This window comes from Nyctereutes procyonoides, unplaced genomic scaffold, assembly GCF_905146905.1.
Source record: "Nyctereutes procyonoides isolate TBG_1078 unplaced genomic scaffold, NYPRO_anot_genome, whole genome shotgun sequence".
NCBI lineage: Eukaryota > Metazoa > Chordata > Mammalia > Carnivora > Canidae > Nyctereutes > Nyctereutes procyonoides.
In genome coordinates, this window is record NW_026575136.1 from 18,396,053 (window position 1) to 18,418,242 (window position 22,190).

At 38.6% G+C, this 22,190-nt stretch overlaps 1 protein-coding gene across 1 annotated transcript in view; it reads left to right on the plus strand.

Moving 5' to 3' along the window:
* The window catches only part of LOC129495456 (netrin receptor DCC-like), a 735,527-nt gene extending 713,720 nt beyond the window's left edge, over nucleotides 1–21,807 (plus strand). Inside the window, exons 29-30 of the mRNA XM_055302992.1 lie at nucleotides 17,926–18,068; nucleotides 21,718–21,807. Coding sequence (XP_055158967.1) covers nucleotides 17,926–18,068; nucleotides 21,718–21,807 — 233 coding nt within the window. The remainder of the gene's footprint in view (nucleotides 1–17,925; nucleotides 18,069–21,717) is intronic.
* Nucleotides 21,808–22,190: the final 383 nt, after the last annotated feature.

A 22,190-nucleotide genomic window follows, 5' to 3' on the forward strand; every position in this document is an offset into this window, starting at 1 on the left:
GTAGTCTACATAACTTGAAACATATAATTTAAGAATGTCTTTGGATTTTCCTGGGGAGTGGGTGGCCACATGAGTGCCAGAGAATGACAAAGAAAAGGGTGAGCAATAGGCTGTTTTCAAGCAGCAAACATTCCTTTCACATTTTCTAAAATATCATAGGTCACATGGTTGACTTCTATCTAAATGTTGTTTTTTATTAAATATCTTGAAGATCCAAGTGTCTTTTTTTTTAAAATAAGCTTATGTGAAATTAATAAGGTTAAGGCTTTAGATTTTACCACCTCTTATAGTTTAGAAAGGACATTTCCAAGTGAATCCATGCCTAGCAGAGAAGTAACAATAATCACCATTAGTGATGCAGAGGGAGACATTCAGAGAGCTCGAATAACTTGTAACTTCTCTAGGATCACGAGTCATTATCCTTGGGACCTTTATATAAGCCACAGTGGGCACTCAATAAATATTTGGGGGAAAATAAATAAATAAATATTTGGGGAGCTGGTCAGAATGGAATAATAAAGGTAAGAGCCAGAAATTGAATTCACGTCTTCCGATTTCAAGTCGAATGATGATTATTAAGTGAAGCAAAGCAACTTGAGAGTCGGCGAAAGGATTAGACAAGCTGAAAAAATTTCCAAAGTCACAACCATTTGATCCTAAAATATTATGTTCTGAGCTAGGAATAATATCTTATTCCAAAGCTGAATTAAAGTGGGAAAAAAAAAACAATAAGGAAGCCACCACCCCTGGAAAGTCTATTCACTAATTTAACATGGAGAATGGTATCTGCTTTGTTCACCGGAAGATGGAGTGCAGCTCCGTGGAATTAGAGTCCTGAGTCTTTCCATTATCTCAGTTTTGGAATTGATTTTGCTCCCTCGAATCCTACCTATTCCCATCTCTGAAGTTGGGTAGTCTCTCGTCTTTAAAGAGGAATGAAACACATGAGATTCTAGCAGTCGTAATTACTGCAGAAGGGTGGGCGGATATTCTCTCTGTATTTTTTATTTACTTTATGAAAAAGTATAAGTAAGAGAAAGGGTTTCACCCAAACAGATTCGGAACTGCACAGTGTGCCTTGTGAGTATTCTAAGTGGTTGACAGAGTTCCTTGTAGTTCATCAATTAGTATCAGGTTTCGGTTGTTTTGGGAACAAAGGGAAATTTTTAAAACAAATGAAAAGTGTTCCCATAACCTTCTGTGTTAATGGCCTATTGAAAATATGAAAAATTGAACACACTGAAAACAAAAAATTCTCTGCGGTATTAAAATAAGAAAATCATTGTTAAAACCGTTCAGAGCTCTACTCTTTCTCGGTGTTTATAATGTTTATCTTACTGGCAGGGACTTCATGAAGAAGTCGAGTGCCCTGTGAAGCTCCCTGTGTTATTTCTCTAGCTAGGGCGGTGTTCTTAGTACCAGAGTCTTTTTATTGACCAGGATGTCAGGGATCCCAGGAAGCAATGCCTTTATCATCTGTGGTAAAGGATGCAACAAGCTGCTGCTGCTTCCTCTCCTTGTCTCCTTCTTCCTCTCCTCCTCCTCCTCCTTTTCCTCCCTTTCCTCCTCCTCCTTCTTCCTCTTTTCTTCTGCTTCTGCTTCTTCTGTGTCCCCTGCTCCTCCTTCTCATCTCCCTCTCCTTCTTCTTTTGGTGAATAACAATGATAAGTAAGCCCTATGGATTTCAAACTGAGAGGCATATTAGGACATAATTGCAGGTAGAGGCGTATAGGGATTAGGAATGATGATGTTCATGGCGATCAGTGGGGGGATCAATGAGCAGTGGGGGGATCAATGAGCAGTGGGGGGAAGGGCAGAGGGAGGAGCAGAGTCCCTGTCTGAGCCAGGAGCCCGACTACGGGCTCGAGCCCAAGATCCTAGGATCATGACCTGAGAGGAAGGCAGATGCTCAACTGACTGAGGCACCCAGGCACCCTCAGCGTTGCAATTAAATTATAGTTGTTTGTTCTCTTCTTGGCTACTCTCTGGAGTGGTTAGTTCATAGAAATAGGCTGCTTTGTGCACGTGATCTGAGCTGATGCCCACCCCAGTGCAGGACGAAAGGCAGGACAGTGGTGCCTTATGAGGAGGAGTACACCCCAGTCTTCCCAGTCCCATCTCTGGCAGTAGCCAAGTGAGACTAACAGAGCATTTACAAGAAGAAAATAAGAAAAAAAAAAAAAAGAAGAAGAAGAAGAAGAAAACTCCGGCACCCAACTTCTTGCTCATTGGCCGGGTTAGCATCAAATAAGTCATTTAAGCTCTTTATGCTTCCATTTTGCACAACTATAAATGGTGAGAATCTAGTCTGGAAAGGATTGGCTCATGGAAACATGAATTATCCTAGTTAAAAATGTTAGCACCGCATCCAGGAGCTTCTGATTTGATACAAGCTGGAGATCGCGTTGCCTTATAAGTTGGGCTTGGTTGAGTTTGCAGCACCTCCTATTCAGAAGCTGTAGGATCAAATGGAAGGGGCGCTAAAAGTGATTTTTAATGGTTTAGTGGCTGGTGAGACAAGATCTGCCTCCTGAATGTCGTATTTCCCTGCAAGTATACCCACCAGAGAAAAGGCAGCCCTTACACAAAGACAGAATGGTGCACAGACAAGAGCAGAGTGTCTGCTCAGAGCTGTCTGAAGATTGTTTCCTGGGTCTAGAGAGAAGGATGGCTTCTTGCAGTTGAACAGGTCTTGCCCTCAAATTGTAAATACATCGGACAGCCAGGAAGTTCCCACCAACCCCTTTAAAGGACCAAATGGCATTAAATAGCATTCTCCCTCCAACTTCTTAATCCATGTTTCCACTAACTGCTATGAAGGCCCATTCCTCAAATCCAGTAAAGATTTATGTCCAAAGGCTCTAAGGATTTGTTGGTCATGTACCTGACTTTCTCCCTGAGAAACACTGTGTTTCCTGAATTGCTTTTCAGGATAAGCCAGTTTAGCATGACTAAAGCCTATGGAATTTCCCAGATCCCCATTCTAATATCTGACTTAGCTGTTCCCTACATTGACTCTCTGCAAAGAGAAAGGCAGGGCAAGGAAGAATAAGAAGTGAGGAGCAAGAACTGAGCTATTGAAAAAGCAGTTATTTCTCATTACATGCATGTAAAACAATACAGACACCTTTGTCTTCTCACTTATGAATAATATATTTTGTTTTATTGGGAATATGATTGTATGATTCACTTCCCAATGTGATTTGACATAGAAGTCTTTAATTCTAAATTCTCCATGAACGTGGCTTTCCAAAACCATGCTTCTTAAGTGTCCTACGCCTGGTTACCACCTGCAGACCTTATTAAAATGCAGGTTTTGACTCAGTGGCTCTGAAGGGAAGCCTGAGATCCTGCATTTCCCAGAGGATTCCAGAACATGCTGCCACTCTGGGGCTCACACTTTGCGATAGTGAGGCTCTAAAACATACCATGTGCCTTTCACCTGCAGTTCATGGAAGAACTCGCGGGTTTTGTGACTCACTTGAAATCACGCTCACCTGTGTGTGTTTGCGTGTGCGTGAGCGCACGCACATTTTTCCCAGTAAGTGAATTTATAGCTTTTGTTAGAGTCTCAAATTGTTCATTCTCTATAACAAGTTAAGGACCACTTAACCTGCCACTTTGTCATCATCCGGCATTTAGGCTCAGTTGTGCAATGTCAACAACAAAATGTTTTTGTTTTGCTTCATTTTGCTTTTGATTTTAGACCAATCCAAAAGCCTTGAGTAAAGTAACTTTCTGGAATCTGAGGCCGAGAGCTGAACACTTTGGCCCTCCTCAAATGAAATTCTGCAAAATTAAGCCATTTATTTTCTTGTACAAACACCTGGGGCCTTAGTATATATTTGTCAATGCCTGATGAAGGAATTAGATTAATAGTTTAATGTCTTAAAAGAATTCCCACTTCTGAAGCTGTCTCATTTTTGTTGTTTTTTAAATGAAGACTAGTAGGTAAGATTCATAACTGTCTGTGATAAATTTTCTCCAGAAAAGGGGGTTCTGTGGGAAACGGATATGTGTTGTCATTTGGGGAGGTCATCATGACCTGTCCCCGGCATCCCCTGTTCTGGTGTGCAATGGAAAGCACTTCAGCAGAGCCTGGATGATTACTCACACACTTCCTCAAACAGTGACTCATTGTGCAATGAAAATTTTAGGCTCAGCCAACTTCATCCCAGGATGACGAGCATATGAAATCTATAAAAAATGTTTTTTAAAGAAAATTTTGTTGGTGGTAAGGTAAATGAATCTATAAACAGTAATAATATAAATCACAGAGAACGGGAGATAATAAAAGAAATGGTATTTGAGTAGTGAAGACGTTAGGTTGTATTATATGATATCCTGAAAAATATCATCATAAATCATTTATTGGGCAATAAATCATTCTAAGGAGTAAGTATATGTTTGAGGAGGCTTGGTAATAATAAAGAGCCCGTGAGAGAGAGGGGAGTTTTTAAAGAAAAAGAACCTGCTTCTCCAATAAGCATTTGAACAATTAAAGTCTACCTACCTCCCTCTGTCTTTTTTTTTCTCCTTCTCTCCCTTATCCCACTAACCTCTTTCTTTTTCTTTCTTTTACATTGTTTGGCTTTTTTTTTCTCTGGGTCACAGCTTCTTAATTTAAATGGTAACAGATCCTATACAAGCACCTACAGGTACATAAGTATTTGAATTTGAGAAATTGAAGATCAGAGAGAGAAACAATGATAGAATATTGGAAAGTACCATGAGAAGAGTGCTCAAAAGCTTCCCCCCTCCCCCAATTTCTTGATGTTTGTAATGTTTGAGAATTTTCTGCACATATATTTACCTTTCTCCTTGAGCCTTTGGGTTAGACAGCTGATGGCAGGGCCTGAAAGTTAACCCTGTGCCAATCGGGGGGCCAGGTCTGTCGCTCTGGCTCCATCCCCCTCTCCTGTTTCAGCAACAGTGCACTCACTGTCTTCCAGATGCCACACAGTCAGTCCCTTCCTAATTAGTTCTTGCATTTATTCTTAGATTCTTACCTCTTTATTTAATCTACGTGTAGTATGATTCTAATGAAATATTTCACCCTTGCGTGATTTATCTTCCAAAACCACATTTAATATCATAATAGACCCCACTTTTCTATATCCTTTAATATCACAATAAAACTTAATAGGTGGTGGGTCCCAGTAGTTACTCAAGAAAAAGTGAACTGATTCCAACCATGGTGATATGTTTGCAGACTTCGTTACTGACAATTGCCATTAGCAGACAGTTAACCGTGATTTTGCTATTTGATATAATCTTCACAGAAACACAAAGAGGAAAGTAGTGACTCATGACGAAACTCAGGATCAGAGTAGATAAGATAATTAATTCAATGTTACAATATATCAAAATGTCAGGGCCAGGATATGAACCTAGGACTTTCTGAAACCAAAACCTGCTTTTCTGAACCACTATGTAATAATACATATACATAAAATTGCCAAGGATTATGCAATTAGTAATGTCACAAATAATAAACTTTCCACTTATATTTTAGCATCTCCCTTAACATGTAAATTTGGAGAGAGAGAAAGAAAGAGATTATTTTTTTCCAGAAATATTCTAATGCTATCCCAAGACATGAAACTCCAGATACATTCACAGGAGGAAAAGGAAAAGTGGATTTTATTTTTTTCTGTCATCTCCATGTATTATTTACATTTCCATTGGCTTTTATTTTGTCACCTTTTTTTTCATTTTCCTTTACAAAAATGTATTGATTACATATTTTTTTATACTTGAATTAGCCCAACACACACAACCAGAGAAAGTTTTATTTCTTGTTGGAAGACTAAAATAAATATCTAGATAGATGTCAAGAACCCAGAGATACTATGGGCTTATTTCTTAGCCCAATACAAGATATTCTATAGCCTTTTTTTTTTCAGAACCAGCTTCCAGTCATCTTATAGATACAAACTATTCAGAAATGTCATGCTGCAGAACATGTCAAATATTGAAAAGTTATAGAACATTGCACAGCAATATATTTTCCTTATAAATAATTTCCCATATATGGACTTGAACGGATCTTCTTTCTGGCCCAGCATAACACGGATTAGTCAGAATTTGTCATTGACATTTTGTTCCATTGCAAATAAAGAATAAAATGTCAATTAACCAGTATCTTTGGGGAATAGACTATTTTCAAGAAATTGCATTTCTGGATAACTCAGGGTAAAACACAAATCATTTCATGATTTAAAAAAATGCTTATCGGTTGGCAATCCTATGACAGCTACAAACTAAGGACTATGAAAAATGCCATCCTGCCTGTGTCTTGTCCGTAAATCCCACACCATCTCTGTAAAGTAGATCATGTGATTTTATATGGAATGCACCCAGAGTATAGGAGAATTGAATAACATCTCTAAGACCACAGTTACTAAAGTGCAGGGACAAGATGTAATGGCTACTTCTGCATGATGGTCGTATTCTTTCTCGATTGCTGGAGAATCACACAAGTGTGCTAGGAAGAAGGACCAGGGTGAGGAAAACCCTAGGCATGAGAAAGTGCAACATATTTTCAGAGTCTGCAGGTAAGGCTCTTTTGCCAGAGAGAATGATTCCTAGAGTAATCACGAGATAATAAGCTGGGAAAGGGTAGAGCACGGACTGAGGAGAATCAAATCACAAACTGAGATTTAGACGGAATGTGTGTAATGTAGATTGATGGAAGTGAGAACAGATGGAAGAGACAGCTGCAGGACTTATCTTCCAAAAGAAGAAAGAGGCAATTGAGTGAATAAATTGGCTATGAAGAATGAGGGAGAAAGTGCGGGCCAAGGTGACTCAGTTCTTTGAATCCTGTGTCTTGAGGAACATGGTTATAAGCAAACAGAAAGAGGGAAGTGAGTTGAGAAGGCACTGCATGGGAGGAAAGGGAGAGTCAGAGAGAGTGGAGTCTGTTGAGCCAGAAGGAGCAGGGGACACCCTACTGCAGGTGTACAGTAGATGTGGGCAAGTGGGAGGAATTCAAGAGGGAGTCACAACTGAAGAGTGGATTAGACAATCATTTTCAGAGAGGTGAGAGTTTTAGCACATGGCGGATAGATGACAACTCCTAGAGAAATAATTTGGAGGAAAAGAAATTTGAAAAAGAAATCTAAGGCAAGTCTACATTTTATGAGGGAGCAAAGAAAGAGGTACTCGAGATAGGAGAATAATGATGATATAATTTTTCAGAAGCAAAGAAGGAAGAGCATTTCAAGGAAAAGGCAAGTTTAAATATAATAGTTCCTTGTTCCAAAGTTGCCATCGTTTTTTTTCTTCTAATATTCTATTATAAAAAAATTAAATGCTCAGAAAAATTGTGCAAGTGAACTCCCTTATACCCACCACTTAGATTCTATAATTAATGGGTTTTTATATTTTTGCCTCAAATTTATTCATCCATCCATCCACCTTAATTTTTGATGCATTTCAAAGGAAATTGCAGACATCAATTCACTTTACCCCTAACTACCTCAGCAAGTGTAAAAAGATGCTATTGCCTTTGGAATATCCCATTGATTTAGTTGTATAACTTTAAGGTGAAAAAAAAACTATAATAATTGTACAGAATCAATTGTAAGCAGCATCCTGGTTTCAGCAATATTGCTGTGAATCTTAGAACTGAGAAAATGTAATACTAACCAATCCCATAGAGATGTTTATAAGGCAGATACCCATTAGGCTGAAAAATTATGACAATATTTATGACCTTTATATCTGACATTTCTATAGACTAGTGAGATCAAAAGCCAGATGTCTGAGAAAACCATGATGGATAAATAAATAGGTAATGTGCAAGGGTAGACAACCCCTAAAAGTATGGTAGCAAAATATATATAAGAAGTTGGCTTCTCAAAGGAGAAAATGGAAATGCTTGCTTAACTTCCTTTCCTCAATTGCTCACATATTCTTTGGGGTGGAAGTAGTGATGGTGTTTAACGTACGGTTGAAAATATTTTTAAGGTTTATGATCATTGACTTATATAATCACCTTATTGACTAAGTAAGTTGCCCTGAGTTTTTAAAATGTTTTTGTACCAAAAATATTATTCATATAATGTTGTGCTTTGGTCAGTCTGAGAGATATACTCATAAAAGTTGGAAGATATTGGGTTAATATGATAGTGTACTAACTCCAGAATGTAATCTAGAAGTTATATTTCTGGCCACAGTATCTTGATATCCATCCAATTCTGTGTGTGTGTGTGTGTGTGTGTGTGTGTGTCTGTGCATGAAAGAAAGAGACAAAGGGATATTTGATGACTTCTTTTAAAAACAAAACCAGGTTTTAAACATCAGGTAAATCAGGATAATAAGCAATCTGGGTCTGAATAATCAAGATTATACTACAAAACCAGACTCCTCTGTGGCTAATTGTCTTTATAAAAGGAAATATTTCCAATATTGACAAAATGAATTGATTTTTGGAAAGTAAAGACCATTATATTTATGTCCAGTGAAATACACCAGAAATGCAATCTGTTGCATACTAATGTGGATGAATTTGGGAATGATGATATTGTACATGGAGTACATAATTACAAAAGTTGTGTGAGAGGGATGTCTGGATTTCTGCTAGTTTCTGCATTTTTCTGAGGCTTTCATGAAATGATATGGAAACTTTATGCAGTGTCATTTGTTTCTTTATGAATCCGGAATGTGGTTTCTCTGAAGTTTGATAACTAGAATACCAGCAAAAATGAGATAATACAAGAAGGGTTTTTAAGCATATTTTTCATAAAAGAATAGAATTGACAATTCTCCTCCTATGAGCACAAAACATCTAAATTCATGAATTGATGTAAATAAAAAGCTCAAACCTGTTGCTTCTTGTTGCAAATAGAGTAGAAAAAGTTAGAAGGAAAGGATCAATTTGGGAGGAGGACACAACTGTCTCTTTAATAACAAACTAAAAATAACGTGGAATATCCATGAAATTAACTGAGAGGCTTTTTGACTTTGACATTATATGCAAAAGAACATAGGAAGTCACAGTGGACATATGAACTTGAGCTGTGGGAGCCTGCCAATAAACAACACAGGTAAAAATAATAATAATAATAATAATAATAATAAATAAACAAATATTAAAAAATAAAATAAAAATAAACAACACAGGTGCTTAGATTAGATTTTGTAGGCTTTGTTTTATTAATACACGGTCAGGGAACTTAGAAAAGCATCAAAAGAAAGGGGGAGACCTAGAAGTGTTCTGGCAAATTCATTTCTCAAGATCATTGATGATTTTTCTGAAACCTTTTTTACTCCAGAAGATATCTAAATCAAGAAGCAGCAGAAACAAGCAGAATTATGAGTGCAAGAGTCTCTGCAGCCTCCTCTGCTTGTTGTTGTCTTGTTTCCAGGAATGAATTCTACAAAATATGACATCAGCTCTACTGTGTAGGAATTGGGTAGTGATGTAGGTCCTAAGGACAGAAAGACATGTTAGACAATGTTTTTGTCCTTGAGGCCTTCTTGTCTATCCTATTCTTAGTCATTATTTCCCAACATAATTATAAATGCAAAATAAACACCTCCCTTGTATACAGGATTTTTAAGCCATCTGGGACAATATTTACCTCATGTCTTCAACCCAGTTGGTCACCTCATTAACACATCCTCAGTGTTTCCCTTATTTTTGAAGAGAGATGAGAAAGTTAGGAGAAGAGCACAAAGCTTCTGTCCCAGAAGTGACATTGAGGCATGTTTCTCACCTTTAAAATAGAATGCAGACTAAATGCTCGGAGACTGATGCCAAAGCTCACATACTTGAAATTCAGCCACTCACAAGGAATGCCTGAAGCTGTTGTATCTAGGTAAATACTCGTTTTTTTGTTCAATATATTGTCAACATGAAAAGGTAGAGAATATTATGCTTCCCATATACATGTTCCTTATTTCTTCCAGAGCCTCAAGAGCTCCTTGCGCATGAGAAGTGTGTACAGCTCTATACTTCCATTTTCCCCCAGACATCCTGAGCACAGAGTAGTTATTTAATAGTAAATACATGTTAGAGTGATATTATGGTTCACATAGAAACCAGACCGAGAGAGGTCATTTCATTTGTCAGAATGGGTCAGAGACCAAGTGGAGAGGTGAACCCAAGCCTCTTCGAAACTACCCATTTTATCTGTATTCTGGAGGGTGAAGAAGTGGAAAATGAGATATGAAATGGGAAAAAGTAGGCAAGGATGTGAAAATTAATATTGAAATCAAAATCATGCTACCCAGTGGCCTCTGATTTGAGCCAGAGGAGTCTGTTCACTCCGTTCCTTCTGCAGCCTCTGCCGGCATTTCTCACCAAGAGTCATTTTACTTGGGGGAACCCTCTGCAGAGAGATGCTAGCAGGAGTTTGCACCTGGCAGTCATACATTATGTACCTAATGAGCAAATGAAATGTTTAATAACTGTACTGTGAAAATAAAGCTTAAAACAGTAAATTCCCGCTGAGGCTGCTTATCTACACCTGATGCACATGGCTGGGCCATCTCAGATCTTCAGCTTCATTTGTATTTTATCCCCTCAGTGGGTCCTGCTGAGGAGAGTAACATTAAAACCAAAGCAGTGCTCACTTAATTAGTTGTATATCGGTGTAAACCCATTTATTTAGCATATCAACATCATGTGTTCTACCTAAGGGTCGCCTGAAATACTTCTTCAACATGCACCCTGGGTAGGGGAAAATCTATAGTGGTTTCAGATGGGGCATTTATAAATTTAAATTTTTCAATTAATCATAGATAATGTAAACTCACTGTGATTTCACACTGCCCATTTTTAGGCTGTCTATTGTTAGTTTGAAATTAAAAAAGCAAAACAATCATAGTTGTTATGGCTTTTCACTAATACCTTTAAGAGAAAATGATAACATTTTTTTTTCTAGAAAGTACCAGTTTAACTCATAAGTTACTATAATTGGATTTTAAGGATTTACTTGCTAGAGATTTCTTTGGAATCATTTTTTACCATGGATTAACTAATGCTTCCTGAATCTTAAGGAGGGCGGAGAAATCCAAATGTAAAGTTCAGTATGGGTAGAGTAGCTGTATTCTCTTTCCTTGTGGAAAAGGAAAGATTAAATTGTTTGACCTTTCTAGATATAAAGAAACTGAGACCCAAAGAAAGTAGGCTGTTGAGTCAAAGTTGCAAAACTATGTGACAGGGTCTCCTATGTCCCAGGTTAGGACTCTTTCTTGGGATCCCTGGGTGGCGCAGCGGTTTGGCGCCTGCCTTTGGCCCGGGGCGCGATCTTGGAGACCCGGGATTGAATCCCATGTCAGGCTCCCGGTGCATGAAGCCTGCTTCTCCCTCTGCCTGTGTCTCTGCCTCTCTCTCTCTCTCTCTCTCTCTCTCTCTCTCTCTCTGTGACTATCGTAAATAAAATAAAAAAAAAGATTTAAAAAAAAAGGACTCTTTCTCAATATTTAGATATTTATTTGAATACACACTCTGTGCTCAGAATTTATTGTGTAGATCATACATATTTTACTATCGTGGGAAGAAAAAGTAAATAATACAGGATATCAGAAACCTTTTGTCATGAAGACCATCTTGATCTTCAGGATTAGGAACCCCTCATCTCTCAAAGGCTCATCTATGAAGGGAGACAATTTTTCACGGCCCCAGTGCCAGCCCTCTTATCACGAGCTGCCACCCTCAGCTCTGCTCACATCCTCTGAGAGTGACATGGGTGTTCTTGTTTACATCTGACAGTTGCTCTTCATATTTGTGCGTGACCACAGAGGATCCTGACTGCCAAGTTAAGGTTATATTATATTAGCAGCTGAAAGCCCGGAAAGAATTCTTTTAATTTTTGTCTCTTGCTTTTGCTTTGATATATTGCTCTGATAAAACTCGTAGAAGTTGCATTGAAATTTCTCATGTTTAGACCAATTATCAAGCTAAGTTCAGTTCTCCAAAGCAAAGAAATACATGCAAAGACTTATCTGTTGGTTACTCCCTGTATCTACAAAAAATAGGAAAACCTCGCAAAAATTCTATCACTTCTCAACATTGAAGAACAGATGTTTAATACCCTGGTGTAAATGTTTTTTATAATTCCTACTGTTTCCATTAGTTCTTTGGGAAGGTACGATTGTGGTTCTCTTTCAGTGTGTCAAAACACCGCTGGCTACAGCAAAGGCTACCATGCCTTAAGGCAGCCTGTGAAGAGGGAGTACACAGAGAATAGGGGGGCACCAGGGCTGCAAGAACAAAGTTAGCTTTTAAACTGGTGTCTGAGGGCAGCATAGAAAAGGCCAAATAACAATGGAGGATAAGTGGCAATGCCCCACCTGTTACTGAAGTTGAGGAAGGTTCAACATGAAGGAATGGACTCAAAATAAATGGTCCCCCAACAATCACCATCATCAGTAGATCAGAGGCGGCAAGATGTTTCCCAGTGTCCTCTTCAGATGGGACTGAGCTCTCAGCCGTCACTTTCTAATACAAATGCTAAAAGATTACACTGAGCATAGCTCAGTGAGCATAGCTTGAGCATAGCTTGAGCATAGCTCATGCCATGGGACTGGTGATTTTATATAAAGATGTTTGCTTGGTTTGAATGGTGTAGAAAATGAATTCAGAATTTAACCATTTGGGCAAGCCCTTAATAAGGTCTCCAGCAAGAGGTGAAAGATTAAAGCCATGTCTCATGGTCCTGTGGAGGGACAGGGATACAGACTAGAAAATCCAGCCAGGAACCACGAACACATGGTGAACTAGAAGTGCTTAAGTAAGGAAAGAAGCTCAGCTTGGTGAGTTTGTAAGGACACACCTCTCACCAGTGTCCAGATTTAAAAGATCGGTGGTTCTGGGGCACCTGGGGGGCTCAGTGGTTGAGCGTCTGCCTTCAGCTCAAGGCATGATCCCAGGGTCCTGGAATTGAGTCCAGCATCGGGGTCCCTGCAGGGAGCCTGCTTCTCCCTCTGCCTATGTCTCTGCCCCTCCCTGTGTCTCTCATGAATAAATAAATAAAATATTTGAAAAAAAAAAAAAGATTGGTGGTTTAGAGTAGAAAATGCTGAAGCTACCCAAATGCAAACATAGCATAGGAACAGAGTCCATGTACACCCAAGAGCATGCACATCAGAGTTTCAATGTAGCATATTTTCATAGAAATCTTTGTTTTACAGTTATCTGCTCCCCTTTACTAAAGGGCATTTCTGAGATCAAAGTTGTCTTTTCTGCTATTGGTAAATCTCTCCTGGGAAATGTCCCTCAGAGTCTTTTCTTAATTCCCCATCCAGGAAAAGGAAATAAAAATATTTAAGGCCATAAAGTACAATCAGACAAACACTGCTAATAACGAACTCTAAAAATTGTTCAAATTCTTCACCTCTACTGGAGTTTTATTGAAATTAATTTGACCTTGATCCTTTGGTCTCCAGGGACCTTGGTGTTCTGTTCAGCAAGATAAAGGGAAGGTCACTAGATGAACTCCAAGAGCCCTCTAGGGGCCAGCATTCTGAATTTCTTTGAATCTGTGAAAATGACTTGAGAAAAGGCAGTCACTTGAGGTTTAAACACTCTGTGTGGTCTTTGAAGCTGAGACAATGTCTTTAGCTCCTTTTGTAAAATGCAATGTCTTATATATTGTTCAACACTCAGTAGGTTCTGAATGTATAACTGCTGCCTGGACACTAGAGAAAATCAATTATAATGATCTTCTTTCTAATAGATCTGAGTTATGGTACGCTTTAGGCATACTTGCATCATATTGTAATACTCTAAGTATTTTAGATGCAGTATAATACATCATGCAGCTGCCCAAGTGTTTAGGACCCAGGACAGAAAACAAACCATCAGAATATACTTTTATACTGAGAAATGTAATTTTTCCACATGCAAAACCACAACAAACAAGGTAAATATTAGAGGATTTAAGAGAACAGTCCAATACATTCTCAAATAATCTTTATTCTTTTATGTTTCTTGGTATAAAACAAGCACAGTTTATTTGAATTTCCTACACAATAAGCTGTGTCTTTGTCATTGGCTTCTTGTGTAATTCTCTTTGTAGATATCTATGTTAAAGTGAATTGATTTGCAATATGCGTTAGATACACACGTGTTTAAGATACACGTGTTTAAGACTTGAATTGTAGATTTTTCAGACATAGTTTAGTTTATTAAAAGTTTTAAAGCTAGGGGAGCCTGGGTGTCACAGGTAGTTGAGACTCTTGGTTTTGGCTCAGGTCATGATCTCAGGATCATGAGATCAGCGTGGAGTCGGCTTGAGATTCTCTCTCCCTCTCCCTCTGCACCTCCTGCTCATGCTCTCTCTCTACCTCTCTCTATCTCTCTAAAATAAATAAATAAATCTTTAAAAATATATATAAAAATAAAAAATTTAAAGCTAAAAAAATTAAAAATAAAAAAATTCATAATCAAGAAAACCTGTCAAAATTATAGCAAAAATAAATAAAGGTACATACAGAAATCTGTGTTAGTTTTTAAAATGCACCTACTCTATTAAATATAGGGAAGGAAGAGATAGCTCATGGAATATTCTAAAAGAAGCATCTTTCTATGGCAAAGCTAAATTCAGGTTTAAGCAGAACATGGTGAACATTGTAGAAGGGAAGATAATCATAATTCAGGAAATGTAACTCAAAGTAGGGATTCAAAAGACACATTCTCAAGATTCACCAGTCCTCTATGAAAATTCCTTTTTAACCCTCCTCCTTTCAAGTTAGTAATTATCCACAATATTAATGTGAATTACACATATTGGAGCATCAGGGGAGCCATTTTATGGAATCACTTTGCCAGGGGTTTTAGTTCCTGCCTTTGTATTTGAGTTTAGAACTAAGTTGGCTCCAGGAACATTGCATTTATAGTCAGAAGCTAAAGAGAAAATGATAGGGGTAGACTTAATATACCAAGAGTTTGTTTATATCCGATGGCGACAAGCTGGCACCACATTCTCCAGAAGAAAGGTTTGCCTCTTGTTCAACCAGAGGAAACTGGTAGTCTTAACCTGAGCATATGAGACAAACCCAAGGGACTTATGCCATAACAGTCAGTCATGTTAAAAAACAGTCAATTTTTTATTTATTTACTTATTTATTTTTTTTTGTATGATAGTCACACAGAGAGAGAGAGAGGCAGAGACACAGGTAGAGGGAGAAGCAGGCTCCATGCACCGGGAGCCTGACGTGGGATTCGATCCCGGGTCTCCAGGATCGCGCCCTGGGCCAAAGCAGGCGCCAAACCGCTGCACCACCCAGGGATCCCCAGTACCACATTTAAATGGCTGTTTTGTTTTACCCAAACCAACTCATTCATCATATTAAATTAATGACGTTAATTCAAATTGTGCTATTTCTACAGGACTTTGCTATTTAACTTTAAATATGTTTCGGGTTTTAGCATAGTATAAGAACTACAAGTTTGTAAAAGCTATGCCATGTGTTATGTTTGTATATATTTCATTAACATTGTAATAAACGTAGTTTAAATCAATACCAGAGTTTATTGAATGTTGTTTTCCCCTTTATGTTAAAAGCCAATTCAACCATGAGAAAACACAATAAATAGTTTTTACTCCCAAGTTACTTACAGTCTTTGAACTAGACTCTCTGTTCTTATACATTGCTTCTTCAAAGAGCTCACTTAAATTGGATGGGCTAGATCAACACATTCATGCTAAAGCCTTGCTGTGCTCAGTGGAGTTAGCCAAATCTTGGTACACACCCTTACACACCTGCCCTTTTCTAAATGCGTGAGCTTGGGTAAGGTACTTCATTTCTTCTTCAGTTTAGCATCCTCATATGTGACCTGAAAATTCACGTATTGTTTTGACAGTTAAATATTGATAATAGCTTGCCCTCTTTGCACAAATTACAGAGATCAGGCACTTTAATTACATAATCTTATTTTAATCCTCACAAAGTATCATTCCCATTTTACAGAAGAAGAAACAGGCCAAGGGAAGTTAAGTCAGTTGACCAATGGATTGCATGGCTAGTACATAGTAGAGCTTTCCAGGATCTGAATGTAGACTGGACTGACGAATCCCAAATTCTTCCCCACTATGTTTTTTGTTTTTTGTTTTTTTTGTTTGTTTCATTTTGTTTTGTTTTACCTAAAATGACTTAAAGTACTTAGCATAGGTCTGTAGCTTAGTAGACACTCAGTAAATTTCCTCTCTCAAAGAAAATGATTGACATTCCTCCTGTTTCTATACCTTCATCTGAGCTACCAAAAACTTAAGATATCCTCTAGTGATAAATCACTCCAAATGCAAACTGTTTTTTTTTTTAATTTTATTTATATATTCATGAGAGACACACACACACACACACACACACAGAGAGAGAGAGAGAGAGAGAGGCAGAGACACAGGCAGAGGGAGAAACAGGCTCCATGCAGGGAGCCCGATACAGGACTCGATCCCAGGTCTCCAGGATCACACCCTGGGCCAAAGGCAGTACTAAACTGCTGAGCCACCCAGGCTGCCCCAAATGCAAACTTTTGATCTCTGAAATTTAAGAATGAAAGACTGGAAATATGAAGGAATTCACACTAGGCCATATAAATATGAAAGTATGAGAAAAGGTGCTTTGTTATGATTCATTATTATTTTGCCTAGCATATACCCAATTGCTGGCCTCTTTAGACTGTTTGCATTACTTTTTCCCAATAGGCAAATGCCCACAATTTCTTTGATGGTATAATAACCTCTGAGTTTTATTAAATAGAATTATGTTTACCAAAGTTTAACCAAAGTATGATCATAACAAAACATTTTTCCTCAAAATATATATTAGTAGATCATTAGGATCATTAGAACTCAAATGTCATTGTTGATGATACAAGAGAACTCAGGGAAACATCTTCCTGTCCTTTTTTAAAATATTTTATTTTATTTGTTTAATTAATTAACATATAATGTATTATTGGTTTCAGAGGTAGAGGACAGTGATTCATCAATCTTATATAAATACCTAGTGGTCATTACAACACATGCCCTCTTTAATGTCCATTAGCCAGTTACCCCGTCGCCTCACTTCCTCCCCTCCAGCACCCCTCAGTTTGTTTCCTATGATTAAGAGTCTCTTATGGTTTGTCTCCCTCTCTGATTATTCAATACCCTCTGTGCTGAGGTTTTGACAGCTAAGAATGACGAAGTCCTTAGGTATGCGAGGTATACTAGCTGATTCAACAAGCCTTCATAAAGGTTTTATTTTAGGCTATAAGGACAAATTATATTACGCTACAAGCTAAGCAGGATTTATAAGACAAATTTCAGATCCAAAAAGAAAAGGTAACCATTGTTTATAACAGACAGAAATGTCATCTAGTAGAAACTCAGCAGTTCCCACAAATGATTTGATTTTATTGAGAGAAGCAATACTGATCGGGACAGCATAATATCTTTTTTTTTTCCCAAAAGAGAATTAATAATGAGATTCTATTGGTTGAGCCATGAAGGACTTTCTTTTACTATAACATCTAGTAGTCATTTGTTAGACCAAGAGTGACCATCTCTTTTAATTGCACAAATATTCCTTGGTACTGTTAAACAGTTTAGACTTTATTTAGGCAAGCTAGCACAAGTCTTTTTGCCCCAAAGCTGAGACTGGCACCAAATGAGTTCTACTGACACTTTGTAGGGCGTGATGAACAGTCCGGAGCTCCCAGGCAACCTTTCATAGGATGATTTGGAATCCACTTGAAATTACGTATGACTGGTGGAGCTTCATCTGTAGAGGCCTAATCAGAATTTGTCTTCTGTTCAATAGAAATAAAATGAGCCCATTCATTGTGTCATAATTCATCTCTATACTGCAGAATGAACAATAACCTAAAATCAATGCCAACCCACTAGAGTTGGCTTACATGCTTGAGAGATTGTTCCCCAGAATGTTTTATACATTACTTTCATCACTCTGTGTTTTCTATTTCAGGGCCTACTCTTCCCAAGACTCATGTTAAAACAGCCTCTCTTGGGTTGGCTGGAAAGGCCAGATCTCCTTTGCTCCCTGTATCTGTGCCAACAGCCCCTGAAGTATCCGAAGAGAGCCACAAAGCAACAGAGGATCCAGCCAATGTAAGGCTATCCTTGAAATTTATGCTGTGTCAGGTGAAGCAGTGACTACTGCTGTACTTAGAAATCAATCTTAAAAATACAAGCAGGTGACTATAGAATGTGTGACTTTACATCCTTGCACACCTATATATGTCTATAGATGTATATATGTATATTAACTTCCAGTGGGTTGAAATGCCTTGCCATTTAACTACATGTATGATGATACTTTAAAATAAAAAATAATAATAACAAAAAGCTATACTCTGAAGACTTTTCTGAAGTTATCAGATATGTGACTTTTAAAATCATATGATAGCCTAGAAATATAGAATTGCAAAGAAGAAAATACAAAATGAAGAAATGAAGCAAGGAGCTTAAGAAGAAGAAAGAGAAGGAACTGACATATGTTGAAAATGAGAAAATGTAGTTATTTGAGAGAAAATGTTTGCTAACTAAAGGAAGTAGCTCAAAAGTGATCACATTAGAAAACTCTGAAAATCAATGGAGACCAAAAAATTCTAAATTTTGAGAAAGCAAAACAGTTCTCCCAAAAATACATTATGAAGGAGATTTGAAAAGATGTTGCCTAAAGGTGGAGATTTAGAGAACTCTAGAGTGTTTCTGAGTATACTTCAAGAGAAGGCATTTAAAAGGAGAACAAGGAACTACCATATCATATACCTTGAAAAATTATGGTGGAAGGGGAAAAAAACGATGAGAAAAACAAGTTAGGATCATTTCATTTGAATGAACAGTAAACTTTTTCTTGACTTTATCATGTTAGTACTGTAAGTGATAAGAGATTCCAACTACATGGAAACCAAGGAATCCTGATATGTGTATGTGTGTGAATGTGTGGCAGAAGCATGTTATATGACTAATATACTTTTCATTTACTTTAAAAAGATTTCAAATTTATAGTAATCGATTGTGCTACTCTGTGAGGAGTTGGCTGTTTAGTGCGATATTTGTTTAGTCTCAGGGTCTTGGCCATGTCTCAAGTCAGGTCAAAGTCCTAAATTTATGTAACGTATCTTGTCTCATAAGGAATTATGTCAGGTGGCCCATATCTGCGTTTAAGGTTGATTCTAAAGAGTGGCAGCCGAAGCTCTAATATGAAAAGTAGTAAGATTATGCATTCAAGGATATACAGGACTAGGGCCAATAAACTAGATCAGCACTGTCCTATAGAAATGTAATGTAAACTACATATGTAATTTTAAATTTCTTAGAAGCCACATTAAAAGATGTAAAAAGAAATGAGATTAATTTTAATTCTATCCTTCGCCTAGCCCAATATTTCCAAAATGTCATTTCAACATGCAATAAATCCAAAGAAATTGTCAAAAAGATATTTTACATATTTTGTACTAAGTGCTCAGACTCCAGTGTGTATTTTATATGTATAACACATTTTTTTAAAGATTTTATTTATTTATGCATGAGATACACACAGAGAAAGAGAGAGATAGAGAGAGAGGCAGAGACACAGGCAGAGGGAGAAGCAGGCTCCATGCAGGGAGCCCGATGTGGGATTCGATCCTGGGTCTCCAGGATCACGCCCTGGGCCAAAGGCGGTGCTAAACCTCTGAGCCACCCAGGGATCCCCAACACATTTTAATTCAGACTAATCGCATTTCAAAAATCCAGTAGCTACATGTTGCTGGGGGTTGCTATGTTGGACAATGGTATCCGGATAATTCAAGAAAAATACAATCCAGATAACCTTTTAGGAAATGAGTAATCACCTCCCATCAACCTCCCTCTTAGTATGTAGACCAGTTTTTTGAGCCAACTTGGCTACTTTTCAATCTCCCTTAAGCTCCGGAGAGTATGCGGTATACGACCCAGCCAGTCCTTGGTACGCTGAGACTTCTGTAAGAAGGTACCCTCTTCAACACACTTAATGCCATGCATTTTGAACTGTTTCCTGGGTTAGTGCCCATCCCCCATGTAGTCTCCAGCAGTGTGCTCTTGGGATCACTGGTGTTTATTGGGCAGAGTTAGGGACACATTCTGACCAGGTGGTGAATAATGCTTTCTGTCCTACACAGAGCTAGAAATCATGACTCAGGCCTCATGGTCTCGATAATTTAATCCAATGAATGGCCAAGAATAATCAATCAGGGCAGGTCTGCATTCGTCAAAATAAAGTGTACTTTGAGAAAAGAAACAAACAAGAAAGCCCCTAATATTTACCGAGCAGGTAATACCCACCAACAATGACCCATTGAATCCTCCCAGCTACCCAGTGAGGCAAGTTTGTTATTCCCATTTGACACATGAACAGATAGAAAAAGAGCAAGTATATAAAAGTGGGATTCAAATCAATACCACAGCCTTATTACCCCCGCTGGCTAGTCCTCAAAATTACTAGGGGGCGGGGAGCTGCCTGGGTGACGGTCTGGTAAGTGTCTGCCTTCAGCTTGGGTCATGATCCAGGGTCCTGGGGTCGAGCCCCGCGTCGGGCTCCCTGCTCAGTGGGGAGTCTGCTTCTCTGTCTCCCCCACCCCCTTACCTTTGCTTGTGCTTGCTCTTTCTCTCTCTCAAGTAAATTTTTTAAAAATCTTAAAAATATAATACTTGGCAAGCTTTAAAAAGAAATACTTGAGAAGCTAAAAAGAGAGACTCTAACCACCTCACACTTAACTGAATCGGGATTCCTGAGGCCAACAATGAGAGTATCTGTGATAACTAATGATCCCGTATTACTAATGACCTGATTGCAGTGGCTCCCAAGGGGTAAGAGTTATAGAGAATACGTTCACTAAGACTCCTTCGTTTTACCCACCAATTAAATCGTGCTGTACGATGGCATTTACGACCGTGCACACAGCCAACTCTGGTTTGGGATGAGAATTTTGTTTCCACACACAAGCTAGAGTCATAATCCTCAGACCTCTCATCGCTCAAGGCAAAGCCCATCAAACTCTGAAAAAAAAATGTCCCTATGCTGAGTTATGAAGAAAAGAAACATATTGATGTACCTTCTGTTCATATCCTGCTGGGTGACCTACAGGAAGGGACAGGAGTAAGGTGCTGAATATGCACCACGTGATGGCCACTATGATTGTCACTAAACGTTCCACGAGATGCTCAGAATAGCCTATGGGTTAGAGACAGTCATCATTTTTTTTTTTTTTTTATGATAGGCACACAGTGAGAGAGAGAGGCAGAGACACAGGCAGAGGGAGAAGCAGGCTCCATGCAGGGAGCCTGACGTGGGATTCGATCCCGGGTCTCCAGGATCGCGCCCTGGGCCAAAGGCAGGCGCCAAACCACTGCGCCACCCAGGGATCCCACGGTCATCATTTTATAGCTGAGAACTGTGTATCAAGTGTCACTGACTTATCAGAGACTATACAGCTAGACTAGTAGAACTTGATGTGAAATACTTTTTTTTTTTTTAACTCTAATGCTTTTTCCTCAACACACAGTTAGTGAAGTTAGTGAAACGTTTTGCAGCCACTCCTCTCATCGCCACCTCTTTTCTTGCCGGCCTCTTCATTCAATGATCATATTCTGAGCGCAGCCTCTTGCTGTGGCTACGGGCCACCGTGTCATGCCTCATAATACAGAGTAAACCAACGAGACGTGGCCACTGCCTTCGTAAAAGGAGTTCATCGATATTCACCTTACTAACTCTTTGTTCTCATTCTTTCCGTAGGTATATGAACAGGATGATTTGAGTGAACAAATGGCAAGTTTGGAAGGGCTAATGAAGCAGCTGAATGCCATCACAGGCTCGGCCTTTTAACACATATTACCCAGTTGATGAGGTGTGTTTTCTGGGAACTTTGCAGCATCCCAGTTACCCATAAACAGCCCACCTGTGTCCAAGAACTCTTAACCAGTGTACAGGTCAACCATCGGGACCACTCAGTTATGGAAGATCCTGAAGCAGTTCAGAAGGAATAAGCATCCCTTCTTTCCTAGGCATCCGGAAGTTCACAATGCTCACTATTACCCTAAACAAAAGTGAAGATGCATCTTCACTGCAGTGTCAAAGCTGAAGCTGCTAGACTAGTCCTGGGTCTTTGCTGCTGCAGTGATCATACTGTCATACCTAACGCTTAGGTTTTCCTCCATCGAGGCCCGTCATTTCCTTTCTGTGTAGGTCTAGTCTTTCCAAATGCAAGT